The sequence below is a fragment of the Bombina bombina genome, chromosome 1 (assembly GCF_027579735.1).
Source record: "Bombina bombina isolate aBomBom1 chromosome 1, aBomBom1.pri, whole genome shotgun sequence".
NCBI classification, from domain to species: Eukaryota; Metazoa; Chordata; class Amphibia; order Anura; family Bombinatoridae; genus Bombina; species Bombina bombina.
This window is the reverse complement of record NC_069499.1, coordinates 774,815,332-774,841,429: the sequence shown is the minus strand read 5'-3', so window position 1 is coordinate 774,841,429 and position 26,098 is coordinate 774,815,332. Positions and strand designations below refer to the sequence as shown.

General features: G+C 39.1%; 1 protein-coding gene across 1 annotated transcript in view; it reads left to right on the top strand.

Moving 5' to 3' along the window:
• CHM (CHM Rab escort protein) overlaps nt 1-26,098 on the top strand; it is a 341,597-nt gene that overhangs the window by 105,243 nt on the left and 210,256 nt on the right. Inside the window, exons 6-8 of the mRNA XM_053715047.1 lie at nt 4,471-4,587; nt 12,332-12,452; nt 12,560-12,782. Coding sequence (XP_053571022.1) covers nt 4,471-4,587; nt 12,332-12,452; nt 12,560-12,782 — 461 coding nt within the window. The remainder of the gene's footprint in view (nt 1-4,470; nt 4,588-12,331; nt 12,453-12,559; nt 12,783-26,098) is intronic.

The following is a 26,098-nucleotide window of genomic DNA, read 5'->3' as shown; positions in this document are numbered from 1 at the left end:
TCCGACATTACTGGAGGTAAAGGCCATGCCCTTCCTCGGGACAAGACAAATAAAATGAGGGCCAATCAAAATAATTTTCGTTCCTTTCGAAACTTTAAAGGTGGACCCTCTACTTCCTCCTCTGCCACAAAGCAGGAGGGGAATTTTGCTCAATCCAAGTCAGCCTGGAGACCTAACCAGACCTGGAATAAAGGTAAACAGGCCAAGAAGCCCACTGCTGCTTCCAAAACAGCATGAAGGGGCAGCCCTCGATCCGGGACCGGATCTAGTAGGGGGCAGACTTTCTCTCTTCGCTCAGGCTTGGGCAACAGACGTTCAGGATTCCTGGGCTTTAGAAATCGTGACCCAGGGGTATCGTCTAGAATTCAAAGATTCTCTCCCAAGGGGGAGATTTCATCTTTAACGTTTGTCTGTAAACCAGACAAAAAGAGAGGCATTCTTCAACCAGAAAGTAGAACAAGGGCAGGGGTTTTACTCCAATCTGTTCGTGGTTCCCAAAAAAGAGGGAACCTTCAGACCGATTTTAGATCTCAAAACTCTAAACAAATTTCTCAGAGTCCCATCCTTCAAGATGGAGACTATTCGGACAATTTTACCAATTATCCAGGAGGGTCAATATATGACCACCGTGGATTTGAAGGATGCATATCTTCACATTCCTATCCACAAAGATCATCACCAGTTCCTCAGGTTCGCCTTCCTGGATAAACATTACCACTTTGTGGCCCTTCCTTTCGGGTTGGCCACAGCTCCCAGAATTTTCACAAAGGTGCTAGGGTCCCTTCTGGCGGTTCTAAGGCCGTGGGGCATAGCAGTGGTGCCCTATCTGGACGATATTTTGATTCAGGCGTCAACTTACCATCTAGCCAAATCTCACACGGACATCGTGTTGGCTTTTCTAAGATCTCACGGGTGGAAGGTGAACGTAAAAAAGAGTTCACTTGTTCCTCTGACAAGAGTTCCATTCCTAGGAACTCTGATAGACTCGGTAGACATGACGGAGGTCAGAAAAGCAAAGATCTTAACCACTTTGCGAGCACTTCATTCCATCCCTCGGCCGTCAGTGGCTCAGTGTATGGAGGTAATTGGACTAATGGTAGTGGCAATGGACATAGTTCCGTTTGCTCGCTTGCATCTCAGACCACTGCAACTGTGCATGCTCAGACAGTGGAATGAGGATTATGCGGATTTATCTCCGCGGATAAATCTGGATCAAGAGACCAGAGACTCTCTTCTTTGTTGGTTGTCACAGGATCATCTGTCCCAGGGAATGTGCTTCCGCAGGCCAGCATGGGTCATAGTGACGACGGGCGCCAGCCTCTTGGGCTGGGGTGCAGTCTGGAATTCCCTGAAGACTCAGGGTGTGTGGACTCAGGAGGAGACCCTACTTCCAATAAATATTCTAGAACTGAGAGCGATATTAAACGCGCTTCAGGCGTGGCCTCAGCTGGCTTCGGCCAAATTCATAAGATTCCAGTCGGACAATATCACGACTGTAGCATATATCAATGATCAAGGGGGAACAAAGAGTTCTCTAGCGATGATAGAGGTTTCCAAAGTAATTCGATGGGCAGAGACTCACTCTTGCCATCTATCAGCAATCTATATCCCAGGACTGGAGAACTGGGAAGCGGATTTTCTAAGTCGTCAGACTTTTCATCTGGGGGAGTGGGAGCTCCATCCAGAGGTGTTTGCACAATTGATTCATCAATGGGGCACACCAGAATTGGATCTGATGGCATCTCGTCAGAATGCCAAACTTCCTTGTTATGGGTCCAGATCAAGGGATCCTCAAGCAGTACTGATAGATGCTCTAGCAGTACCGTGGTCGTTCAACCTGGCATATGTGTTTCCTCCTTTTCCTCTTCTACCTCGTCTGATGGCCACGTAGGACTTGGTATGCAGACCTGGTGGAAATGTCATCTCTGCCACCGTGGAAATTGCCACTGAGATAGGTCCTTCTCATTCAGGGTCCGTTCCAACATACAAATCTAGTTTCTCTGCAGCTGACTGCCTGGAGATTGAACGTTTGATTTTATCTAAGCGGCGATTCTCTGAGTCGGTCATTGATACCTTGATTCAGGCTCGAAAGCCTGTCACTAGGAAAATTTATCATAAGATATGGTGTAAATATCTTTATTGGTGCGAATCCAAAGGCTACTCATGGAGTGAGATCAGGATTCCTAGGATTTTGTCCTTTCTCCAAGAAGGATTGGAGAAGGGGTTATCAGCTAGTTCCTTAAAGGGACAGATTTCTGCTTTGTCAATCTTACTACACAAGCGTCTGGCAGATGTCCCAGATGTTCAGTCATTTTGTCAGGCTTTGGTTAGAATTAAGCCTGTGTATAAACCTGTTGCTCCGCCATGGAGTTTGAATTTAGTTTTAAATGTTCTTCAAGGGGTTCCGTTTGAACCCATGCATTCCATAGATATTAAACTTCTATCTTGGAAAGTTCTGTTTTTAGTAGCTATCTCTTCTGCTCGAAGAGTTTCTGATCTATCTGCGTTACAATGCGACTCGCCTTATCTTATATTCCATTCTGATAAGGTGGTTTTGCGTACTAAACCTGGATTCCTTCCTAAGGTTGTTTCAAATAAGTATATTAGTCAGGAAATTGTTGTTCCTTCTCTGTGTCCTAACCCTTCTTCTAAGAAGGAGCGTCTGTTACATAATTTGGACGTGGTTCGTGCCTTGAAGTTTTACTTGCAAGCGACCAAGGATTTCCGTCAAACATCTTCTCTGTTTGTTGTCTATTCTGGTAAACGTAGAGGTCAAAAAGCTACGGCTACCTCTCTTTTTGGCTGAAAAGCATCATCCGTTTGGCATACGAGACTGCTGGACAGCAACCTCCTGAAAAAATTACAGCTCATTCCACTAGAGCGGTGGCTTTCACATGGGCTTTTAAAAACGATGCTTCTGTTGAACAGATTTGTAAGGCTGCGACTTGGTCTTCCCTTCATACCTTTTCCAAATTTTACAAATTTGATGCTTTTTGCTTCTTCGGAGGCTATTTTTGGGAGAAAAGTTCTTCAAGCAGTGGTGCCTTCTGTTTAGGTATCTGTCTTGTCCCTCCCGTTCATCTGTGTCCTGAAGCTTTGGTATTGTATCCCACAAGTAAAGGATGAATCCGTGGACTCGTCGTATCTTATAGAAGAAAAGGAAATTTATGCTTACCTGATAAATTGATTTCTTCTATGATACGACGAGTCCACGGCCCGCCCTGTCAATTTAAGACAGATTATATATTTTGGTTTAAAACTTGTCACCTCTGTACCTTTTAGTTTCTCCTTTTTCTTCCTATACCTTCGGTCGAATGACTGGGGGGTGGAGTCAAGGGAGGAGCTATATAGACAGCTCTGCTGTGGTGCTCTTTGCCACTTCCTGTTAGCAGGAGGATTATATCCCACAAGTAAAGGATGAATCCGTGGATTCGTCGTATCATAGAAAAAATCAATTTATCAGGTAAGCATAAATGTCCTTTTTTTGTTGGCTATTGCCTCTACGCGCAGTGTTTCTGAGATTTCTGCTTTGCAATGTGATCCCCCTTTTCTGGTTTTTCTGATAAGCCGGTTTTATGCACTAAACTAGGGTTCCTCTCTAAGGTGGTGTTGAATCGTAACATTAATCAAGTAATTGTTGTTCCTTCCTTGTGTTCTAATCCTTCTTCAGTGAAGGAACGTTCATAATCTAGATGTGGTTCATGCCTTGAAATTCTATCTTCAGGCTACCAAGGAATTCAGACAATTTTCCTCTTTGTCATCTGTGCGGGGAAGCGTAAGGGGCAGAAGGCTACTACTACTTCTCTATCTTTCTGGTTGAAGAGTGTCATCCGCTCCTGAGAGGGTAACGACTCATTCCACTAGAGCAATGGCTTCCTCTTGGGCTTTTAAGAACGAAGCCTCAATGGATCAGATTTGTAAGGCGGCTACCTGGTAGTCCTTACTACTACTACTACTTCGGCTGATGCAGCTTTCGGGAGAAAAGTTTTGAAGACTGTGGTGCCCTCAGAATAGGGTCCGCCTCTTTTTTTCTGTTCCCTCCCGTTATTTATTCAGTGTCCTCTGGAGCTTGGGTATAGTTTTCCCAACAGTAAGGAATGAAGTCGTGGACACTCCCTGCCTTATGGAAGGAAAACATAATTTATGCTTACTAGATAAATTCCTTTCCTTCCTGGCAGGGGGAGTCCACGACCCTGCCCATAATTTTTTTTTAATATTATTTCTTATGGCACCTTTTATTCCCTGATGTTTCTCCTACTTTTCCTTCTTCCCTCGGCAGAATGACTGGGGGATAGAGGAAGTGGGAGCGATATTTAAGCCTTTGGCTGGGGTGTCTTTGCCTCCTCCTGGTGGCCAGGTGTTTTTATTTCCCAACAGTAAGGAATGAAGTCGTGGACTCTCCCTGCCAGGAAGGAAAGGAATTTATCTGGTAAGCATAAATTATGTTGTTTTTTTTTTGTTTATCCACAGTTCCTTTATTCCCGAGGTCTGTTAATTGATCTACTCATCAAATCCAACGTTAGTCGTTATGCAGAGTTTAAGAACATTACTAGGATTCTGACATATCACAATGGAAAGATTGAACAGGTTAGTATTGTATTTTTCACTATTATATTATTTCATCAACTGCTTGTGACAGAACTACATGTTTATTAAACCTTAGTGACCATTTATAAAATGATTACACTTTTAATTTAACAGAAACTGCATCCCACCCCTTCACAGATACTTCCTTACCTGTCATTTGTTTCCTCTGTACAGTATAGATGTGCTGTCTCTTTCATTTGTTTAAGACCCACTTATCTTCTCTGTGGCTATATTCAGGGAGTCTTTTAATTTAATTCAGTGTGGGACAGGTATTTTAAGCAGTGCACTTTGCACAGTTTGTTTTGAAGCTTTTTGATATTATTTGATAATTATTTCCTGTGTAAATAGAAGTTTCAATTACATCTGCATCAGTATGTAAACTTTTTTTTCTGTTTTGTTTTCATACTGTATTTAAAGGCACAGTCTACTCCAGATTTTGTATTGTTTAAAAAATAATCTCTTTATTGCCCATTCCACAGTTTTGCAAAAGCAACACGGTTATATCAATACACTTTTTACCTCTGTTTTTCATTGTTTTGATTGACTTGCATTTTAGCCATTTAGTGCTGTCTCCTAAATAACTCCACAGGAGTGAGCAGAACGTTATTTATATGGTACACATGAACTAGTACTGTCATAATACCCTAAGATAAGAAATTAGCATATGTGCCTACCTAGGTTTTGCTTTCAGCAAAGAATACCAAAAGATCAAAGCAAATTTGATGAATTGGAAAGTTTTTTTTAAAAAAAATTGCATGGTGTATCTGAATCATGACTGTTTAATTTTGACTATATTGTCCTTTTAAATAACTCTGTATAATGCAGTGGAAAGATGCCACTCTATAAAAGTCTATATAATAAAGTATACTAATAAGAATGTTTTCATTTTGGGATGTTTTTTCAATTTTACAGCCAGCACCTTAAGGGAGTTTCTCTATTATGCCCCTGCATGCTCACAAATATACATATCATGTTATTTATGGATACCAATTACTGTTTATAAGTTTGTAGTATTTTCTATGACATAGTTGTGTTTCTTTCATGTAATTGGCAAGAGTCCATGAGCTAGTGACATATGGGATATACAATCCTACCAGGAGGGGCAAAGTTTCCCAAACTTCAAAATGCCTATAAATACACCCCTCACCACACCCACAATTCAGTTTTACAAACTTTGCCTCCTATGGAGGTGGTGAAGTAAGTTTGTGCTAAGATTTCTACGTTGATATGCGCTTCTCAGCATTGTTGAAGCCTGATTCCTCTCAGAGTACAGCGAATGTCAGAGGGACGTGAAGGGAGTGTCACTTATTGAATACGATGATTTCCATAACGGGTGGTCTATTTCATGGGTTCTCTGTTATCGGTCGTAGAGATTCATCTCCTACCTCCCTTTTCAGATTGACGATATACTCTCAATTTACCATTACCTCTACTGATAACTGTTTCTATACTGGTTTGGCTATCTGCTATATGTGGATGGGTGTCTTTTGGTAAGTATGTTTTTTATTACTTAAGACACCTCAGCTATGGTTTGGCACTTTATGTATTTATATAAAGTTCTAAATATATGTATTGTACTTATATTTGCCATGAGTCAGGTTCATGTATTTCCTTCTGCAGACTGTCAGTTTCATATTTGGGTAATATAAACATCATTTAAGAAATTTTTTTCTTACCTGGGGTTTAGTCTTTTTTCAATTGACTACTACTTGCAAATGGCGGGCGGCATTAGGCCCGCGGGTGCGTCAAATGCTAAACTTTATTGTGTCAACTTTGGCGCGAAAAAATACTTCTATGACGCAACTTCGTCATTTCCGGCGTCATACTTGACGCCGAGACCTTTCACGCGGTTGCGTCATTAGTGATGCAAGTGTGTCATTTCCGGTTATTTTTTGGCGCCAAAAACGTTTGTTACGTTGTGCCAAACTTTTTCATTATTTCAATACCCCATTGATGTTTGCCTCTTGATTTTTTCTCTATCAGAGGCCTATGCTATTTGCTTTTTTCCCATTCCTGAAACTGTCATATAAGGAAATAGATAATTTTGCTTTATATGTTGTTTTTTCTCTTACATTTTGCAAGATGTCTCTATCTGATCCTGCCTCAGAAGTTTCTGCTGGAACATTGCTGCCTGACATCGGTCCTACCAAAGCTAAGTGCATTTGTTATAAAATTGTTGAAATTATTTCGCCGAATGTCATTTGTAATAGTTGTCATGATAAACTTTTACATGCCGTTAGTGTATCCATCATTAATAGTACATTGCCAGTTGTAGTTCCTTCAACTTCTAATGTGCATGATATACCTGTAAATTTTTAAGAATTTGTTTCTGATTCTATTTTGAAGGCTTTGTCTGCATTTCCACCTTCTAATAAACATAAAAGGTCTTTTAAAACTTCTCATTTAGTTGATGAAATTTCAAATGACCAACAACATAATTTATCCTCTTCTGATGAGGATCTATCTGATACAGAAGATCCTTCCTCAGACATTGACACTGACAAATCTACTTATTTATTTTAAATAGAGTATATGCGTTCTTTATTAAAAGAAGTGTTAATTACTTTGGATATTGAGGTAACCAGTCCTATTGACGTTCAGTCTAATAAACGTTTAAATGCTGTTTTTAAACCTCCTGTGGTTTCTCCAGGGGTTTTTCCTATTCCGGAGGCTATTTCTGATATGATTTCTATGGAATGGAATAAGTCAGGTACTTCTTTTTATTCCTTCTTCAAGGTTTAAAAAATTGTATCCTTTACCAGCAAAATCTATAGAGTTTTGGGAAAAAAATCCCCAAAGTTGATGGGACTATTTCTACTCTTGCTAAACGTACCACTATTCCTCTGGAAGAAAATACTTCCTTTAAGGATCCTTTAGATAGGAAGCTTGAATCTTATCTAAGGAAGGCCTGTTTTTATTCAGGTCATCTTCTCAGACCTGCAATTTCTTTGGCTGATGTTGCGACTGCATCAACCTTCTGGTTGGAGAATTTAGCGCAACAGGAATTGGATTCTGACTTATCTAGCATTATTCGCCTATTGCAATATGCTAATCATTTTATTTGTGATGCAATTTTTTATATTATCAAAATTGATGTTAGATCCATGTCTTTAGCTATTTTAGCTAGAAGAGCTTAAATCTTGGAATGCTGATATGACATCTAAATCTAGATTACTATCTCTTTCTTTTCAAGGTAATATTTTATTTGGTTCTCAGTTGGATTCTATTATTTCAACTGTCACTGGGGGAAAGGAAGTTTTTCTGCCTCAGGATTAAAAACCTAAGGGTAAATCTAAGGCTTCTAACCGTTTTTGTTCCTTTCGTCAGAATAAGGAACAAAAACTCAATCCTCCCCCCAAGGAGTCTGCTTCCAATTGGAAGCTTTCCTCAAATTGGAATAAATCCAGGCCATTTAGGAAACCAAAGTCAGCCCCTAAGTCCGCATGAAGGTGCGGCCCTCATTCCAGCTCAGCTGGTAGGGGGCAGATTAAGGTTTTTCAAGGGTATTTGGATAAAATCTGTCCAAAATCAATGGATTCAGAGCATTGTCTCTCAAGGGTATCGAATAGGATTCAGAGTAAGACCTCCTGTGAGAAGATTTTTTTCTCTCACTTATCCCAGCAAATTCAGTAAAAGCTCAGGCTTTTCTGAAGTGTGTTTCAGACCTGGAGTCTTCAGGGGTAATCATGCCAGTTCCTCCTCAGGAACAAGGTTTGGGGTTTTATTCAAATCTATTCATTGTACCAAAGAAGGAAAATTTATTCAGACCAGTTCTGGATCTGAAAATTTTGAATCGTTATGTAAGCGTACCAACTTTCAAGATGGTGACTATAAGGACTATTCTGCCTTTTGTTCAGCAAGGACGTTATATGTCCACAATAGACTTGCAGGATGCATACCTTCATATTCTGATTCATCCAGAACATTTTCAGTTTCTGAGATTCTCTTTTTTTAGACAAGCATTACAAATTTTGTTGCTCTTCCATTTGGCCTAGCAACAGCTCCAAGAATCTTTTCAAAGGTTCTGGGTGCCCTACTCTCTGTAATCAGTGAACAGGGTATTGCGGTGTTTCCTTATTTGGACGATATCTTGGTACTAGCTCAGTCTTTGCGTACTTCAGAATCTCACACAAATCAACTAGTGTTGTTTCTTTGGAAACATGGTTGGAGGATCAATTTACCAAACGTTTCTTAATTCCTCAGACAAGGGTCACCTTTTTAGGTTTCCAGATAGATTCAGTGTCCATGACTCTGTCTCTAACAGACAAGAGATGTTTAAAATTGGTTGCAGCCTGCCGGCACCTTCAGTCTCAGTCATTCTCTTCAGTGGCTATGTGCATGGAAGTTTTAGGTCTCATGACTGCAGCATCGGACCCAATCCCCTTTGCTCGTTTTCACATTTGACCTCTTCAGCTATGTATGCTGAATCAATATTCGACACTCTCTGACATGGTGGATAGATCACCATTGTTAGTTCAAGGGGCTTCTTTTGTTCGGCCAACCTGGACTTCACAAATGCGAGTCTTTCAGGTTGGAGAGCTGTTTGGGGATCTCTGACAGCATAAGGGGTTTGGAAATCTCAAGAGGCGAGATTACCAATAAATATTTTAGAACTCCGTGCAATTCTCAGAGCTCTTCAGTTTTGGCCTCTGCTAAAGAGAGAACCGTTCATTTGTTTTCAGACAGACAATATCTCAACAGTGGCATATGTCAATCATCAGGGTGGGACTCACAGTCCCCAAGCTATGAAAGAAGTATCTCGGATGCTTGTTTGGGCGGAATCCAGCTCTTGTCTAATCTCTGCGGTGCATATCCCAGGTGTAGACAATTAGGAGGCGGATTATCTCAGCCGCCAGACTTTACATCCAGGGGAGTGGTCTCTCCATCCAGATGTGTTTTCTCAGATTGTTCAGTTGTGGGGTCTTCCAGAGATAGATCTCATGGCCTCTCATCTAAACAAGAAACTTCCCAGATACCTGTCCAGGTCCAGGGATGCTCAGGCAGAAGCAGTGGATGCACTGACACTTCCTTGGTGTTATCATCCTGCTTACATTTTCCCGCCTCTAGTTCTCCATCCAAGAGTGATCTTCAAAATCATCATGGAACAATCATTTGTGTTGCTGGTGGCTCCAGCATGGCCACACAGGTTTTGGTATGCGGATCTGGTTCGGATGTCCAGTTGCCCGCCTTGGCCACTTCCGTTCGGCCAGACCTACTATCTCAAGGTCCGTTTTTCCATCAGGATCTCAAAACATTAAATTTAAAGGTATGGAAATTGAACGCTTAGTACTAAGTCATAGAGGTTTCTCTGACTCAGTGATTAATACTATGTTACAAGCTCGTAAATCTGTTTCTAGAAAGATTTATTATAGAGTTTGGAAGACTTACATTTCATTGTTTTCTTCTCATAAATTCTCCTGGCATTCTTTTAGAATTCCTAGAATTATACAGTTTCTTCAGGACGCTTTGGTTAAGGGTTTGTCTGCAAGTACCTTGAAAGGACAAATCTCCGCTCTTTCTGTTTTATTTCACAGAAAGATTGCTGTCCTTCCTGATATACACTGTTTTGTACAGGCTTTAGTTCTTATTAAACCTGTTATTAAATCAAATTTCTCCTCCTTGGAGTCTTAATTTGGTTCTGACGGCTTTACAGGTTCTTCCATTTGAACCTATGCATTCTTTGGACATTAAACTACTTTCTTGGAAAGTGTTGTTCCTTTTGGCCATATCTTCTACTAGAAGAGTTTCTGAGTTATCTGCTCTTGTGAGTCTCCTTTTCTGATTTTTCATCAGGATAAGGTAGTTTTGCGGACTTCTTCTTTTCAATTTTTACCTAAGGTTGTGAATTCTAACAACATTAGTGGATAAATTGTTGTCCCTTCCTTGAGTCCTAATCCTAAGAATTCTTTGGAAAGATCCTTACATTCTTTGGATGTGGTAAGAGCTTTGAAATATTATGTGGAAGCTACTAAAGATTTCAGAAAGACTTCCAGTCTATTTGTTTTATTTTCTGGTCCTAGGAAAGGTCAGAAAGCTTCTGCTATTTCCTTGGCCTCTTGGTCAAAGCTTTTGATTAATCAAGCTTATTTGGAGTCTGGTCAGGCCCTGCCTCAGAGAATTACAGCTCATTCTACTAGATCAGTCTCCACTTCGTGGGCTTTTAAGAATGAAGCTTCAGTTGATCAGGTTTACAAAGCAGCAACTTGGTCCTCTTTGCAAACATTTACTAAATTCTACCGTTTTGATGTATTTGCTTCTTCGGAAGCAGTTTTTGGTAGAAAAGTTCTTCAGGCAGCTGTTTCAGTTTGATTCTTCTGCTTTTAATTTAAGTTTTTTTCTTTCAAATGAAATAAACTTATATTTTTGGGTTGTGGATTAATTTTTTTTCAGCAGATTATGGCTGTTTTTATTTTATTCCCTCCCTCTCTAGTGACTCTTGAGTGGAGATCCACATCTTGGGTATTGATATCCCATATGTCACTAGCTCATGGACTCTTGCCAATTGCATGAAAGAAAACATAATTTATGTAAGAACTTACCTGATAAATTCATTTCTTTCATATTGGCAAGAGTCCATGAGGCCCACCCTTTTTATGGTGGTTATGATTTTTTGTATAAAGCACAATTATTTCCAAATTTCCTTTGTTGATGCTTTTTACTCCTTTCTTTATCACCCCACTGCTTGGCTATTCGTTAAACTGAATTGTGGGTGTGGTGAGGGGTGTATTTATAGGCATTTTGAGGTTTGGGAAACTTTGCTCCTCCTTGTAGGATTGTATATCCCATATGTCACTAGCTCATGGACTCTTGCCAATATGAAAGAAATTAATTTATCAGGTAAGTTCTTACATAAATTATGTTTTTTTGCACCCCATTTGTACTCGGCTTGTTTTTTAATGCCTACTTTTTTGAGTGTTTTTTTTTTTATTTCTTTTATTCTACGTTAAAAGGAACATGAAACCCAAAACTTTCCGATTTACTTCTGTTATCAGATTTGGTTCATTCTCTTGGTATCCTTTGCTATGCTATGCTTTTCAACAAACAATACAAAATAATAAATCAAATTAGATGATGGCATTAAAGGGACAGTCTAGTCCAAAATAAACTTTCATGATTCAGATAGAGAATGTAATTTTAAACAATTTTTAAATTTACTTTTATCACCAATTTTGCTTTGTTCTCTTGGTATTCTTAGTTGAAAACTAGACCTAGGAGGTTCATATGCTAATTTCTAAGCCCTTGAAGGCCGCCTCTTCTCTCAGGGTATTTTGACAGTTTTTCACCACTAGAGGGTGTTAGTTCATGTGTGTAATATAGAGAACACTGTGTTCATGCACGAGGAGTTCAGGTAAGCCAGCTTTGCTTGGCTAAAATAAATGTCTGTCAAAAGAACTGAAATAAGGGGGCAGTTTGCAGAGGATTAGATGCAAGGTAATCACATAGGTAAAAAGTGTATTTATATAACTCTGTTGGTTGTGCAAAACTAGGGAATGGGTAATATATCTATCTTTTTAAACAGTAACAATTCTGGTGTAGACTGTCCCTTTAATTGGAAAATCTGTATGTTCTACCTGAATCATGAACGTTTAATTTTACTGTCTTTACTGTCCCTTTTCAATGTTAAAGGACGGATGTGATAAAGAAGTGTTAGAAGATAAAAATATATATCAAAGATGGTTAAACAGAAATGTGACTTTTTGACATGTTAAAAACTATTAGATATAAAACGATGCCTTTATCTCAGGTCCCTTGCTCTAGAGCAGATGTGTTCACCAGTAAGCAGCTCTCCATGGTGGAGAAACGAACTCTTATGAAATTTCTCACATTTTGTTCAGACTATGAGCAGCACATAGAAGAATATAAAGGTAAGCTGACACATTAAAAAAAAAAAAAAGTAAAATAGATCAATATTAATACATAAACTCTTAATGTTTCCCTAGGTCTGAAAAGTCATAACTAATTAATTTTGCAGATTTTACAGAAGTGCCATTTTCTGAATTTTTGAAGTCAAAACGATTGACCCCTAGTCTGCAGCACTTTGCATTGTATTCCATTGCAATGGTGTCAGAAACCACCAAAACGCTTGATGGGCTAAGGGCAACACAACATTTCCTGAGGTGCCTTGGTCGTTATGGAAATACACCTTTCCTTTTCCCAATGTATGGCCTTGGAGAGATTCCACAGTGCTTCTGCAGGTGAGCCCATAATAAACGTTTTGTAATTAAAATACAAATCTGTATCCAAGTTAGTGTTTATGGTTTTACTGGCTAATAAAAAAAATTAGGACCTAAATTATTGGGATTGCCACTCTGACTTAATCAAGCTCTGTTCATGAGTGCAAAGTTTTTTAGCGGACATCAGAGGAAGTCCTATGAAAGGTGTTTGAAAAGATAATGAAATATTGAAGGGGTGAAATGAAGATAAGCCCCAACCCCGTTGTACAGACTTTTGAAGTAGCAATGAAAATAAATGTACCATAGGATGAGGCCAGATAAGGTTGGAAACAGGCACTCTAGCAGGAGGTTTTAACTGAGAAAGAATATCAAGAAATGTTTTAATAGAAGTCTATCATTAGTGTAACAAACAAAAAACTGTTTTCCTGGCCGACCCGTGTCTTCACCAGCATCAGGTGGAGTACTGTTTCAGAATGAAACAAGCTGCATCAATGGCTGAGAGGCCCAACTCACCATAAACTCTTACTGAGACACTGCAAGTTAAACACAGTAACCAAGCAGGAGCTAGGTTGTAAAAGAGCAATGAAGCTACTGAAGGACTTTAATCAGCTCCTACAAGCAAAAAACAATTAAGTTCTAGAATGTAACTGCAGATTCATTAATCTAAATATCAAAGGAAAACATACCTTTGTAAAAGTTTAGTCTCCCTATCCAGATTAAGACATACTCACATAGGTGACTTTAATGCAGATCCAACATAAATAGGCCATGGACATTCAGGTAATTGCAGCAATAGTATAAGAATTATTGTAAGGGAATAAGGGAATTCAGAGTCGGACAATCAGAGTCAAAGCCTCACAGGGAAAAGCACCACAAATCCTTTAACAAATGCAGAGTCCAAAAACAAGCTAAAGTTAAACACCAAGTAAGGAAAAGCAAAAGTCAAATCAGCATATCCAAACAAACTTCAAGAGTAAGAGGTCAGTAACTCAATGCACAAGCAACATCACCCTGCAAACTGAGAGCTTATAAAGACTACCACAATTAAGGCCTAAAGGTTCTTCTAGGCCTTCTTAAAGCTACAACACGCCTTACTGCAGTTGGGACAGAAATCACTCTCTTAGACAAATTCCTGTTATGACAATTAGAAAGTACTTATACTGTAAGATACTGACTAGGCTACAATAGCTTTCAGGTAAACTGCAAAGTATGTAATAAGGAGAAGCTATTTGGATTAAATAGTTCTCTAAGAGTTCTGTATGTAACTGAATAGAAAGGTATATTGCTGGAGTCCAAATAGGTAATCAGGTATCTGATTTAGCAAGGGCTCTGAAGATGTCAAACCGGGTAAGCAGGAACTGAAGTGACTAAAATTCCTAAGGCCCTAATAAATAAACACAGTAGATACTCAAAGGCAGCAGATTTAAACAGTTGAGTACACAGGAGCTGGAAGCTGGTTAGCTAACACAATGGTCAGACCTAAATAGCTGCAACAAACTGTGGGATACAGATTAAGCCAAAGGTGAGGACAGGTCAAGCCAAGGGGAGGGGCAGGCAAAATTCTGGAACAGAACTGTGGTCAAGAACAGTAGCCACAGCAGGAACAAGAACTTCAAAGCCAAAATGCTGAATACAGGATGTTTATACTATCTTAAAGCAGGCTGACAGGATCCAGATGTGCAGAAGTAACTAGGTATGTGCCCTCATACAACTGTGCAGCAAATAACCTGCTAATTGTAGCATAGAGGCCTGAATAGATTGAGAAGCACATGCAGAAATAGAAGCAATCTGCCAGGAATGAACAACAGCTCATTGTCTTGTTCTATGGCCCGGTTTTCACCTGGGAGTAGCTTATTTTAGTATTCAAATGAAAATAGGATACAACACTCCACTTTTCGCATGGAGAAGGCTTACCAAGCCCACTGTAATCAAGAAAAATGTCCAGATCTTCAGCGAATTAAAGTGACCTTTATTTGCAAATATATGAGTGATCCAACAACAGATCAGCAACGTTTCGGGTTCAACACTAACCGTTACTCGTGCTTAAACTATATCATAATACCATACTATTTAAATAGTTTACCAAAAGGAACCAAAAATATAGTACCATTGTACAACTTAGTGGTTAAAAAAATTATAACATTCAAAAACTCATTTGAACAACCTATAAATGTATATATTGTGCTTATATCACCATCTAGTGGACATATAGTGAATACTTAAAAATTGTTTCAATCATAACCTTTAAAATATCATATAATTACAATAATATATTGTTTACCTGTACAAATATTAAAGAATAAATAAAGGGTACACTGCATAATAATATTCTTTATCAGTCATAATCACAATTTAAGCCTTTAGGGAACATTGTATCTAAGTGATGTATCCAAAACATCTCTCTTTTATTTAACAACATTTCTCTATTTCACCCACGTCTGGGCATTTTTACATGTTCTATAATCTGGAATCGTAATTCCAGACCCAAGGGATGCCTATAGTTTCTGGGACAGGGTCTATTTTTTACAAATATAGCAGTCTTTGTGGTGCCAAATAGATCTATTGAGCATGAGTAAGGGTTAGTGTTGAACCCGAAACGTTGCTGATCTGTTCGCTGGAGATTTGGAAATTTTTCTTGAATAGCTTATTTTAGCCCAGTTACGCTTTTCACAGAGGGAAACTTTTTTTGAAGTATATCATTCTGATCCCGCCTAACAAGGTCAGCCCAGCCACGAAATACCAGGCAATTCTCTGAACAAGGGAAATGGCAACGCCAGATGATCGTTTCAGCCTCCTTTGGGCCTTGTCAGTGAGGTGCAGTCATATCCCTCTAAGCACATTGGGCAAGGAGTCCACATCTGGTTCCTTGTAGACTGCTTCTCTTTCTGTTTATATTTGTATTATGACACTGGGGAAAGTCTCCCTAAGGGCAATGGGGGAGCCAGAGTGGACTCCTTGCCCAATGTGCTTAGAGGGATATGACTGAAACATCACAGTGGTTGCATCTCACTGACGAGGCCTTAAGGAGGCCAAAACGATTGTCTAGGGTTGCCATTTCCCTTGTTCAGAGGAGAATTGCCTGATATTTCAGGGCTGGACTGACCTTGTAAGGCGGGATCAGACTAAGATGCTTTAGGAAGGTTCTCTGTGAAAAGCACTATTGGGCTAAAAGAAGTTACTCCCAGGGGGTAACCGAGCCATAGAACAAGCCACTGAGCTATTGTTTGTTCCTGGCAGCCTGTTACTCTTTCTGTTTGTCTAGATTGAGAAACAGGATAACAATGGAAGAGTATCAGGTCATAGATAGAATCTTCAACTTTCACAAAAATTCAAATGCCTTTACAAATCGAAAATTCTCTGCATCCTGTTTTATTCTTGGTAGCTTGTTCAATAATGCTGTCTTAGCCATTCACAAAAGTATAGGTCTAAAATACATCTTTCTCCAACATAGGTGTGTCCGGTCCACGGCGTCATCCTTACTTGTGGGATATTCTCTTCCCCAACAGGAAATGGCAAAGAGCCCAGCAAAGCTGGTCATATGATCCCTCCTAGGCTCCGCCTACCCCAGTCATTCTCTTTGCCGTTGCACAGGCAACATCTCCACGGAGATGGCTAAGAGTTTTTTGGAGTCTTAATCTAGTTATTTCAGTTCTTCAAGGAGTTCCGTTTGAACCCTTACATTCCGTGGATATTAAGTTATTATCTTGGAAAGTTTTGTTTTTGGTTGCAATTTCTTCTGCTAGAAGAGTTTCTGAGTTATCTGCTCTGCAGTGTTCTCCGCCCTATCTGGTGTTCCATGCAGATAAGGTGGTTTTGCGTACTAAGCCTGGTTTTCTTCCGAAAGTTGTTTCCAACAAGAATATTAACCAGGAGATAGTTGTACCTTCTTTGTGCCCGAATCCAGTTTCAAAGAAGGAACGTTTGTTACACAATTTGGACGTAGTCCGTGCTCTAAAATTCTATTTAGAGGCCACTAAAGATTTCAGACAAACTTCTTCTTTGTTTGTTGTTTATTCTGGTAAAAGGAGAGGTCAAAAAGCAACTTCTACCTCTCTTTCCTTTTGGCTTAAAAGCATTATCCGTTTGGCTTATGAGACTGCCGGACGGCAGCCTCCTGAAAGAATCACAGCTCACTCCACTAGGGCTGTGGCTTCCACATGGACCTTCAAGAACGAGGCTTCTGTTGACCAGATATGTAAGGCAGCGACTTGGTCTTCACTGCACACTTTTGCCAAATTTTACAAATTTGATACTTTTGCTTCTTCAGAGGCTATTTTTGGGAGAAAGGTTTTGCAAGCCGTGGTGCCTTCCATCTAGGTGACCTGATTTGCTCCCTCCCTTCATCCGTGTCCTAAAGCTTTGGTATTGGTTCCCACAAGTAAGGATGACGCCGTGGACCGGACACACCTATGTTGGAGAAAACAGAATTTATGCTTACCTGATAAATTACTTTCTCCAACGGTGTGTCCGGTCCACGGCCCGCCCTGGTTTTTTTAATCAGGTCTGATGAATTATTTTCTCTAACTACAGTCACCACGGTATCATATGGTTTCTCCTATGCATATTTCCTCCTGTACGTCGGTCGAATGACTGGGGTAGGCGGAGCCTAGGAGGGATCATATGACCAGCTTTGCTGGGCTCTTTGCCATTTCCTGTTGGGGAAGAGAATATCCCACAAGTAAGGATGACGCCGTGGACCGGACACACCGTTGGAGAAAGTAATTTATCAGGTAAGCATAAATTCTGTTTTCTGACGGAGGAGTCTTTTAAATTGCTAGTACATAAAAAATGTTTTGTTTTATTCTTGGTAGCTTGTTCAATAATGCTGTCTTAGCCATTCACAAAAGTATAGGTCTAAAATAGGTCTTTCAATAATCCTGAATACTGAGGAGTCCTTTAAATTGCTAGTACATATACATTTGATTCAATAATATAATTTTAAATCCCTGGGAGTCAATCCAATGTTAAATAAAGAAACAAAATGTAACCTAATTATACGAAACATGGAAACATACTGCATCCACAGACTTGACTGGTTTAAGGGACAGTCTAGACAAAAATAAACTTTCATGATTCAGATAACAATGTGCTCACGCCCGTGGAGTTACCTAGAAGTCAGAACTGATTGACTAAAATGCAAGTCTGTCAAATGAACTGACATAAGGGGGCAGTCTGCAGAAGTTTAGATACAAGCTAATCACAGAGGTAAATGTGTATTAATATAACTGTTGGTTAAAGGGACACTGAACCCAAATTTTTTCTTTAATGATTCAGATAGAGCATGCAATTTTAAGCAACTTTCTAATTTACTCCTATTATCAAATTTTCTTCATTTTCTTGATATCTTTATTTGAAATGCAAGAATGTAAGTTTAGATGCCGGCCCATTTTTGGTGAACAACCTGGGTTGTTCTTGCTGATTGGTGGATAAATTCATCCACCAATGAACAAGTGCTTTCCAGGGTTCTGAACCAAACAAATAGCTTAAATGCCTTCTATTTCAAATAAAGATAGCAAGAGAACGAAGAAAAATTGATAATAGGAGCAAATTAGAAAGTTGCTTAAAATTGCATGCTTTATCTGAATCATGAAAGAAAACATTTGGGTTCAGTGTCCCTTTAAGCAAAACTGGGGAATGGGTAATAAAGGGATTATCTACCTTTTTAAACAATAAAAATTCTGGTGTAGACTGTCCCTTTTAAAGGGACAGTACACTGTAAAATTGTTTTTATATTAATGTATTTTAAATGACTTGTAATACCAGCTGCAGAGTATAAAATGTATGAGAATTTGCGTTTTTCTGTTTATTTGTGTATATGAAGTAGCTGGTTTTGTGCTTTTAAACCACAGCCTATTACAATGTGTTGAGCTTCAGATAATATCAGACCTCATTAGTTATCACTTTGTGTACACACACTTGCTTCCTTATCTTATATTTGTCTGTAATACTAAAGCTCAATACATAGAGAGAACAATGGAAAATGATCATTTTATTACTTAACTCTCATGCACCTCACTGTGAGTGTCATTTCTTCTGCTGGCTGTGTTTATTTAGGCTATTCAATAGCTGAGACTCCAGTATCAAAAGTTTCTGTATAGGTTGGAAAACTACAAGCTAAATCAACTATTTCAAAGGCACAAATAGGGGTAAAGGAGCTTCTTGTAAAGAACTTAATGCACTCCAGCAGGTAAAATGGATCATTGGGAACAATTTAAATGGAAGAACATTTTTGGATGAACTGTCCCTTTAAGTATCAAAATACATCATTGTCAGCACTCTTTAAAATAAACTAAGTGCATTTAATAAAACCGCACCACATATACACACTACTGATCCAAGCAGTTACGCGTGACACGCATGAAGTGCCCGTACTGCGTTGGATCACTCCGCAAGTAGTCCCAGTCAAAGAAAGAAAGTTGGCACTGCAGGGTGGGTAAAAAGTTAAGTGGCTTTTTTTACTTTTTTACCCACCTTGCAATGCTGTACTTTCTTTCTTTGACTGCATTTAATAAAACCTTTGCATCACTGGGTACATAACCCCTGATCCAGCTAGCTAACCTCATTACTGACTGAGTGCAATTTCCACTCTGAATTAACCAAAACATTCAAAAAAGAAATTGAAAAAGATCTACTGGTGAGTTATATAGCACTCAAACATTATTGGCTGCCTCCTCAATATGTTAAAATAATTTCTTTCATGTAATTAGCAAGAGTCCATGAGCTAGTGACGTATGGGATATACATTCCTACCAGGAGGGGCAAAGTTTCCCAAACCTCAAAATGCCTACAAATACACCCCTCACCACACCCACAATTCAGTTTTTCAAACTTTGCCTCCTATGGAGGTGGTGAAGTAAGTTTGTGCTAGATTCTACGTTGATATGCGCTCCGCAGCAAGTTGGAGCCCGGTTTTCCTCTCAGCGTGCAGTGAATGTCAGAGGGATGTGAGGAGAGTATTGCCTATTTGAATGCAGTGATCTCCTTCTACGGGGTCTATTTCATAGGTTCTCTGTTATCGGTCGTAGAGATTCATCTCTTACCTCCCTTTTCAGATCGACGATATACTCTTATTTATATACCATTACCTCTGCTGATTTTCGTTTCAGTACTGGTTTGGCTTTCTACAAACATGTAGATGAGTGTCCTGGGGTAAGTAAATCTTATTTTCTGTGACACTCTAAGCTATGGTTGGGCACTTTATTTATAAAGTTCTAAATATATGTATTCAAACATTTATTTGCCTTGACTCAGGATGTTCAACATTCCTTATTTTCAGACAGTCAGTTTCATATTTGGGATAATGCGTTTGATTCAATCATTTTTTCTTACCTTAAAAATTTGACTTTTTTTCCCTGTGGGCTGTTAGGCTCGCAGGGGCTGAAAATGCTTCATTTTATTGCGTCATTCTTGGCGCAGACTTTTTTGGCGCAAAAAAAAATCTTTTCTGTTTCCGGCGTCATACGTGTCGCCGGAAGTTGCGTCATTTTTTGACGTCCTTTTGCGCCAAAAATGTCGGCGTTCCGGATGTGGCGTCATTTTTGGCGCCAAAAAGCATTTAGGCGCCAAACAATGTGGGCGTATTATTTGGCGCCAAAAAATATGGGCGTCGCTTTTGTCTCCACATTATTTCGGTCTGATTTTTTCTTTGCTTCTGGTTTCTAGAAGCTTGTTTATTGGCATTTTTTCCCATTCCTGAAACTGTCATTTAAGGAATTTGATTAATTTTGCTTTATATGTTGTTTTTTCTCTTACATATTGCAAGATGTCTCACGTTGCATCTGAGTCAGAAGATACTTCAGGAAAATCGCTGTCTAGTGCTGGAACTACCAAAGCTAAGTGTATCTGCTGTAAACTTTTGGTAGCTATTCCTCCGGCTGTTGTTTGTATTAATTGTCATGACAAACTTGTTAAAGCAGATAATATTTCCTTTAGTAATGTACCATTGCCTGTTGCAGTTCCCTCAACATCTAAGGTGCAGAATGTTCCTGATAACATAAGAGATTTTGTTTCTGAATCCATCAAGAAGGCTATGTCTATTATTTCTCCTTCTAGTAAACATAAAAAATCTTTTAAAACTTCTCTCTCTACAGATGAATTTTTAAATGAACATCATCATTCTGATTCTGATGACTCTTCTGGTTCAGAGGATTCTGTCTCAGAGATTGATGCTGATAAATCTTCATATTTATTTAAAATGGAATTTATTCGTTCTTTACTTAAAGAAGTACTAATTGCTTTAGAAATAGAGGATTCTGGTCCTCTTGATACTAACTCTAGACGTTTAGATAAGGTGTTTAAATCTCCTGTGGTTATTCCAGAAGTTTTTCCTGTTCCTAATGCTATTTCTGAAGTAATTTCCAGAGAATGGGATAAATTGGGTAATTCATTTACTCCTTCTAAACGTTTTAAGCAATTATATCCTGTGCCGTCTGACAGATTAGAATTCTGGGACAAAATCCCTAAAGTTGATGGGGCTATTTCTACCCTTGCTAAACGTACTACTATTCCTACGTCAGATGGTACTTCGTTTAAAGATCCTTTAGATAGGAAAATTGAATCCTTTCTAAGAAAAGCTTATCTGTGTTCAGGTAATCTTCTTAGACCTGCTATATCTTTGGCTGATGTTGCTGCAGCTTCAACTTTTTGGTTGGAGACTTTAGCACAACAAGTAACAGATCATGATTCTCATAATATTATTATTCTTCTTCAGCATGCTAATAATTTTATCTGTGATGCCATTTTTGATATTATCAGAGTTGATGTCAGGTTTATGTCTCTAGCTATTTTAGCTAGAAGAGCTTTATGGCTTAAAACTTGGAATGCTGATATGGCTTCTAAATCAACTCTACTTTCCATTTCTTTCCAGGGTAACAAATTATTTGGTTCTCAGTTGGATTCCATTATCTCAACTGTTACTGGTGGGAAAGGAACTTTTTTACCACAGGATAGAAAATCTAAGGGTAAAAACAGGGCTAATAATCGTTTTTGTTCCTTTCGTTTCAACAAAGAACAAAAGCCTGATCCCTCATCCTCAGGAGCAGTTTCAGTTTGGAAACCATCTCCAGTCTGGAATAAATCCAAGCCTTCTAGAAATGCAAAGCCTGCTTCTAAGTCCACATGAAGGTGCGGCCCTCATTCCAGCTCAGCTGGTAGGGGGCAGGTTACGTTTTTTCAAAGAAATTTGGATCAATTCTGTTCACAATCTTTGGATTCAGAACATTGTTTCAGAAGGGTACAGAATTGGTTTCAAGATGAGACCTCCTGCAAAGAGATTTTTTCTTTCCCGTGTCCCAGTAAATCCAGCGAAAGCTCAAGCATTTCTGAATTGTGTTTCAGATCTAGAGTTGGCTGGAGTAATTATGCCAGTTCCAGTTCTGGAACAGGGGATGGGGTTTTATTCAAATCTCTTCATTGTACCAAAGAAGGAGAATTCCTTCAGACCAGTTCTGGATCTAAAAATATTGAATCGTTATGTAAGGATACCAACGTTCAAAATGGTAACTGTAAGGACTATCTTGCCTTTTGTTCAGCAAGGGCATTATATGTCCACAATAGATTTACAGGATGCTTATCTGCATATTCCGATTCATCCAGATCATTATCAGTTCCTGAGATTCTCTTTTCTGGACAAGCATTACCAGTTTGTGGCTCTGCCGTTTGGCCTAGCTACAGCTCCAAGAATTTTTACAAAGGTTCTCGGTGCCCTTCTGTCTGTAATCAGAGAACAGGGTATTGTGGTATTTCCTTATTTGGACGACATCTTGGTACTTGCTCAGTCTTTACATTTAGCAGAATCTCATACGAATCGACTTGTGTTGTTTCTTCAAGATCATGGTTGGAGGATCAATTTACCAAAAAGTTCATTGATTCCTCAGACAAGGGTAACTTTTCTGGGTTTCCAGATAGATTCAGTGTCCATGACTCTGTCTTTAACAGACAAGAGACGTCTAAAATTGATTTCAGCTTGTCGAAACCTTCAGTCACAATCATTCCCTTCGGTAGCCTTATGCATGGAAATTCTAGGTCTTATGACTGCTGCATCGGACGCGATCCCCTTTGCTCGTTTTCACATGCGACCTCTTCAGCTCTGTATGCTGAATAAATGGTGCAGGGATTACACAAAGATATCTCAATTAATATCTTTAAAACCGATTGTACTACACTCTCTAACGTGGTGGACAGATCACCATTGTTTAATTCAGGGGACTTCTTTTGTGCTTCCGACCTGGACTGTAATTTCAACAGATGCAAGTCTCACAGGTTGGGGAGCTGTGTGGGGATCTCTGACGGCACAAGGAGTTTGGGAATCTCAGGAGGTGAGATTACCGATCAATATTTTGGAACTCCGTGCAATTTTCAGAGCTCTTCAGTCTTGGCCTCTTCTGAAGAGAGAATCGTTCATTTGTTTTCAGACAGACAATGTCACAACTGTGGCATACATCAATCATCAAGGAGGGACTCACAGTCCTCTGGCTATGAAAGAAGTATCTCGAATTCTGGTTTGGGCGGAATCCAGCTCCTGTCTAATCTCTGCGGTTCATATCCCAGGTATAGACAATTGGGAAGCGGATTATCTCAGTCGCCAAACGTTGCATCCGGGCGAATGGTCTCTTCACCCAGAGGTATTTCTTCAGATTGTTCAAATATGGGAGCTTCCAGAAATAGATCTGATGGCGTCTCATCTAAACAAGAAACTTCCCAGGTATCTGTCCAGATCCCGGGATCCTCAGGCGGAAGCAGTGGATGCATTATCACTTCCTTGGAAGTATCATCCTGCTTATATCTTTCCGCCTCTAGTTCTTCTTCCAAGAGTAATCTCCAAGATTCTGAAGGAATGCTCGTTTGTTCTGCTGGTAGCTCCGGCATGGCCTCACAGGTTTTGGTATGCGGATCTTGTCCGGATGGCCTCTTGCCATCCGTGGACTCTTCCGCTACGACCAGACCTTCTGTCGCAAGGTCCTTTTTTCCATCAGGATCTCAAATCCTTAAATTTAAAGGTATGGAGATTAAACGCTTGATTCTTAGTCAAAGAGGTTTCTCTGACTCTGTGATTAATACTATGTTACAGGCTCGTAAATCTGTATCCAGAGAGATATATTATAGAGTCTGGAAGACTTATATTTCTTGGTGTCTTTCTCATCATTTTTCTTGGCATTCTTTTAGAATTCCAAGAATTTTACAATTTCTTCAGGATGGTTTAGATAAAGGTTTGTCCGCAAGTCCCTTGAAAGGACAAATCTCTGCTCTTTATGTTCTTTTTCACAGAAAGATTGCTAATCTTCCTGATATTCATTGTTTTGTACAAGCTTTGGTTCGTATAAAACCTGTCATTAAGTCAATTTCTCCTCCTTGGAGTTTGAATTTGGTTCTAGGGGCTCTTCAAGCTCCTCCGTTTGAACCTATGCATTCATTGGACATTAAATTACTTTCTTAGAAAGTTTTGTTCCTTTTGGCAATCTCTTCTGCTAGAAGAGTTTCTGAATTATCTGCTCTTTCTTGTGAGTCTCCTTTTCTGATTTTTCATCAGGATAAGGCAGTGTTGCGAACTTCTTTTGAATTTTTACCTAAAGTTGTGAATTCCAACAACATTAGTAGAGAAATTGTGGTTCCTTCATTATGTCCTAATCCTAAGAATTCTAAGGAGAAATCGTTACATTCTTTGGATGTTGTTAGAGCTTTGAAATATTATGTTGAAGCTACTAAGTCTTTCCGAAAGACTTCTAGTTTATTTGTTATCTTTTCCGGTTCTAGAAAAGGCCAGAAAGCTTCTGCCATTTCTTTGGTATCTTGGTTGAAATCTTTAATTCATCTTGCCTATGTTGAGTCGGGTAAAACTCTGCCTCAAAGGATTACAGCTCATTCTACTAGGTCAGTTTCTACTTCCTGGGAGTTTAGGAATGAAGCTTCGATTGATCAGATTTGCAAAGCTGCAACTTGGTCCTCTTTGCATACTTTTACTAAATTCTACCATTTTGATGTATTTTCTTCTTCTGAAGCAGTTTTTGGTAGAAAAGTACTTCAGGCAGCGGTTTCAGTTTGAATCTTCTGCTTATGTTTTTCATTAAACTTTATTTTGGGTGTGGATTATTTTCAGCAGGAATTGGCTGTCTTTATTTTATCCCTCCCTCTCTAGTGACTCTTGCGTGGAAAGATCCACATCTTGGGTAATCATTATCCCATACGTCACTAGCTCATGGACTCTTGCTAATTACATGAAAGAAAACATAATTTATGTAAGAACTTACCTGATAAATTCATTTCTTTCATATTAGCAAGAGTCCATGAGGCCCACCCTTTTTTTGTGGTGGTTATGATTTTTGTATAAAGCACAATTATTCCAATTCCTTATTTTATATGCTTTCGCACTTTTTTATCACCCCACTTCTTGGCTATTCGTTAAACTGAATTGTGGGTGTGGTGAGGGGTGTATTTGTAGGCATTTTGAGGTTTGGGAAACTTTGCCCCTCCTGGTAGGAATGTATATCCCATACGTCACTAGCTCATGGACTCTTGCTAATATGAAAGAAATGAATTTATCAGGTAAGTTCTTACATAAATTATGTTTTTTCATACCATGCACACAGGTATTTCAAAACTTAAAGCGACGTTGTATTGCTTGAAGCCTTTAGAGCATATAATTTCACCACTACAATTTTATGTGTTTAACCCCTGCAGCTAACTGCTGGTCCTAAACAGGCACACCAATGATCATTGGAGGGGTTTTGCAATTGCCACTGCTGCGTAACTCTGTGTTCGCTCTTGGCAAGCAGCTGTAAGCGGTTCCCATGTTTGCTGGAGTTAAATATATAAACTTGCTGGGTCAATTGTGCTTAAATTACATGATCTAACAAATAAGAGCATGTCACATTTTGCACTACAATGTCCCTTTAATCTTACTACATACAGAAAACAGCCTTGCTTAAAAGCTCAAGATTTGATTCTCCATTAAAAAAAGACAATTAAGCACAAGAATGCTAGTTTTCTTGGGACTTAACTAGGAACAGCCCATTCAGCAGTGGCAGTTGTTGTTACAATTGAGCTTGACATGGTTTTAAAGGGACATTATACACTCATTTTTTCTTTGCATAAATGTTTTGTAGATGATCTATTTATATAGCCCATAAAGTTTTTTTTTTTTGTTTTTTTTTTAAGGTATAGTTTTGCTTATTTTTAAATAACATTGCTCTGATTTTCAGACTCCTAACCAAGCCCTAAAGTTTTATTTGAATACTGTCAGCTACCTTCTCCAGCTTGCTCCTGCTTGTGTAAAGGGTATTTTCATATGCAAAAGAAGGGGGAGGGGGGAATGTCTTTTTTCCACTTGCAGTCGGCTTTCC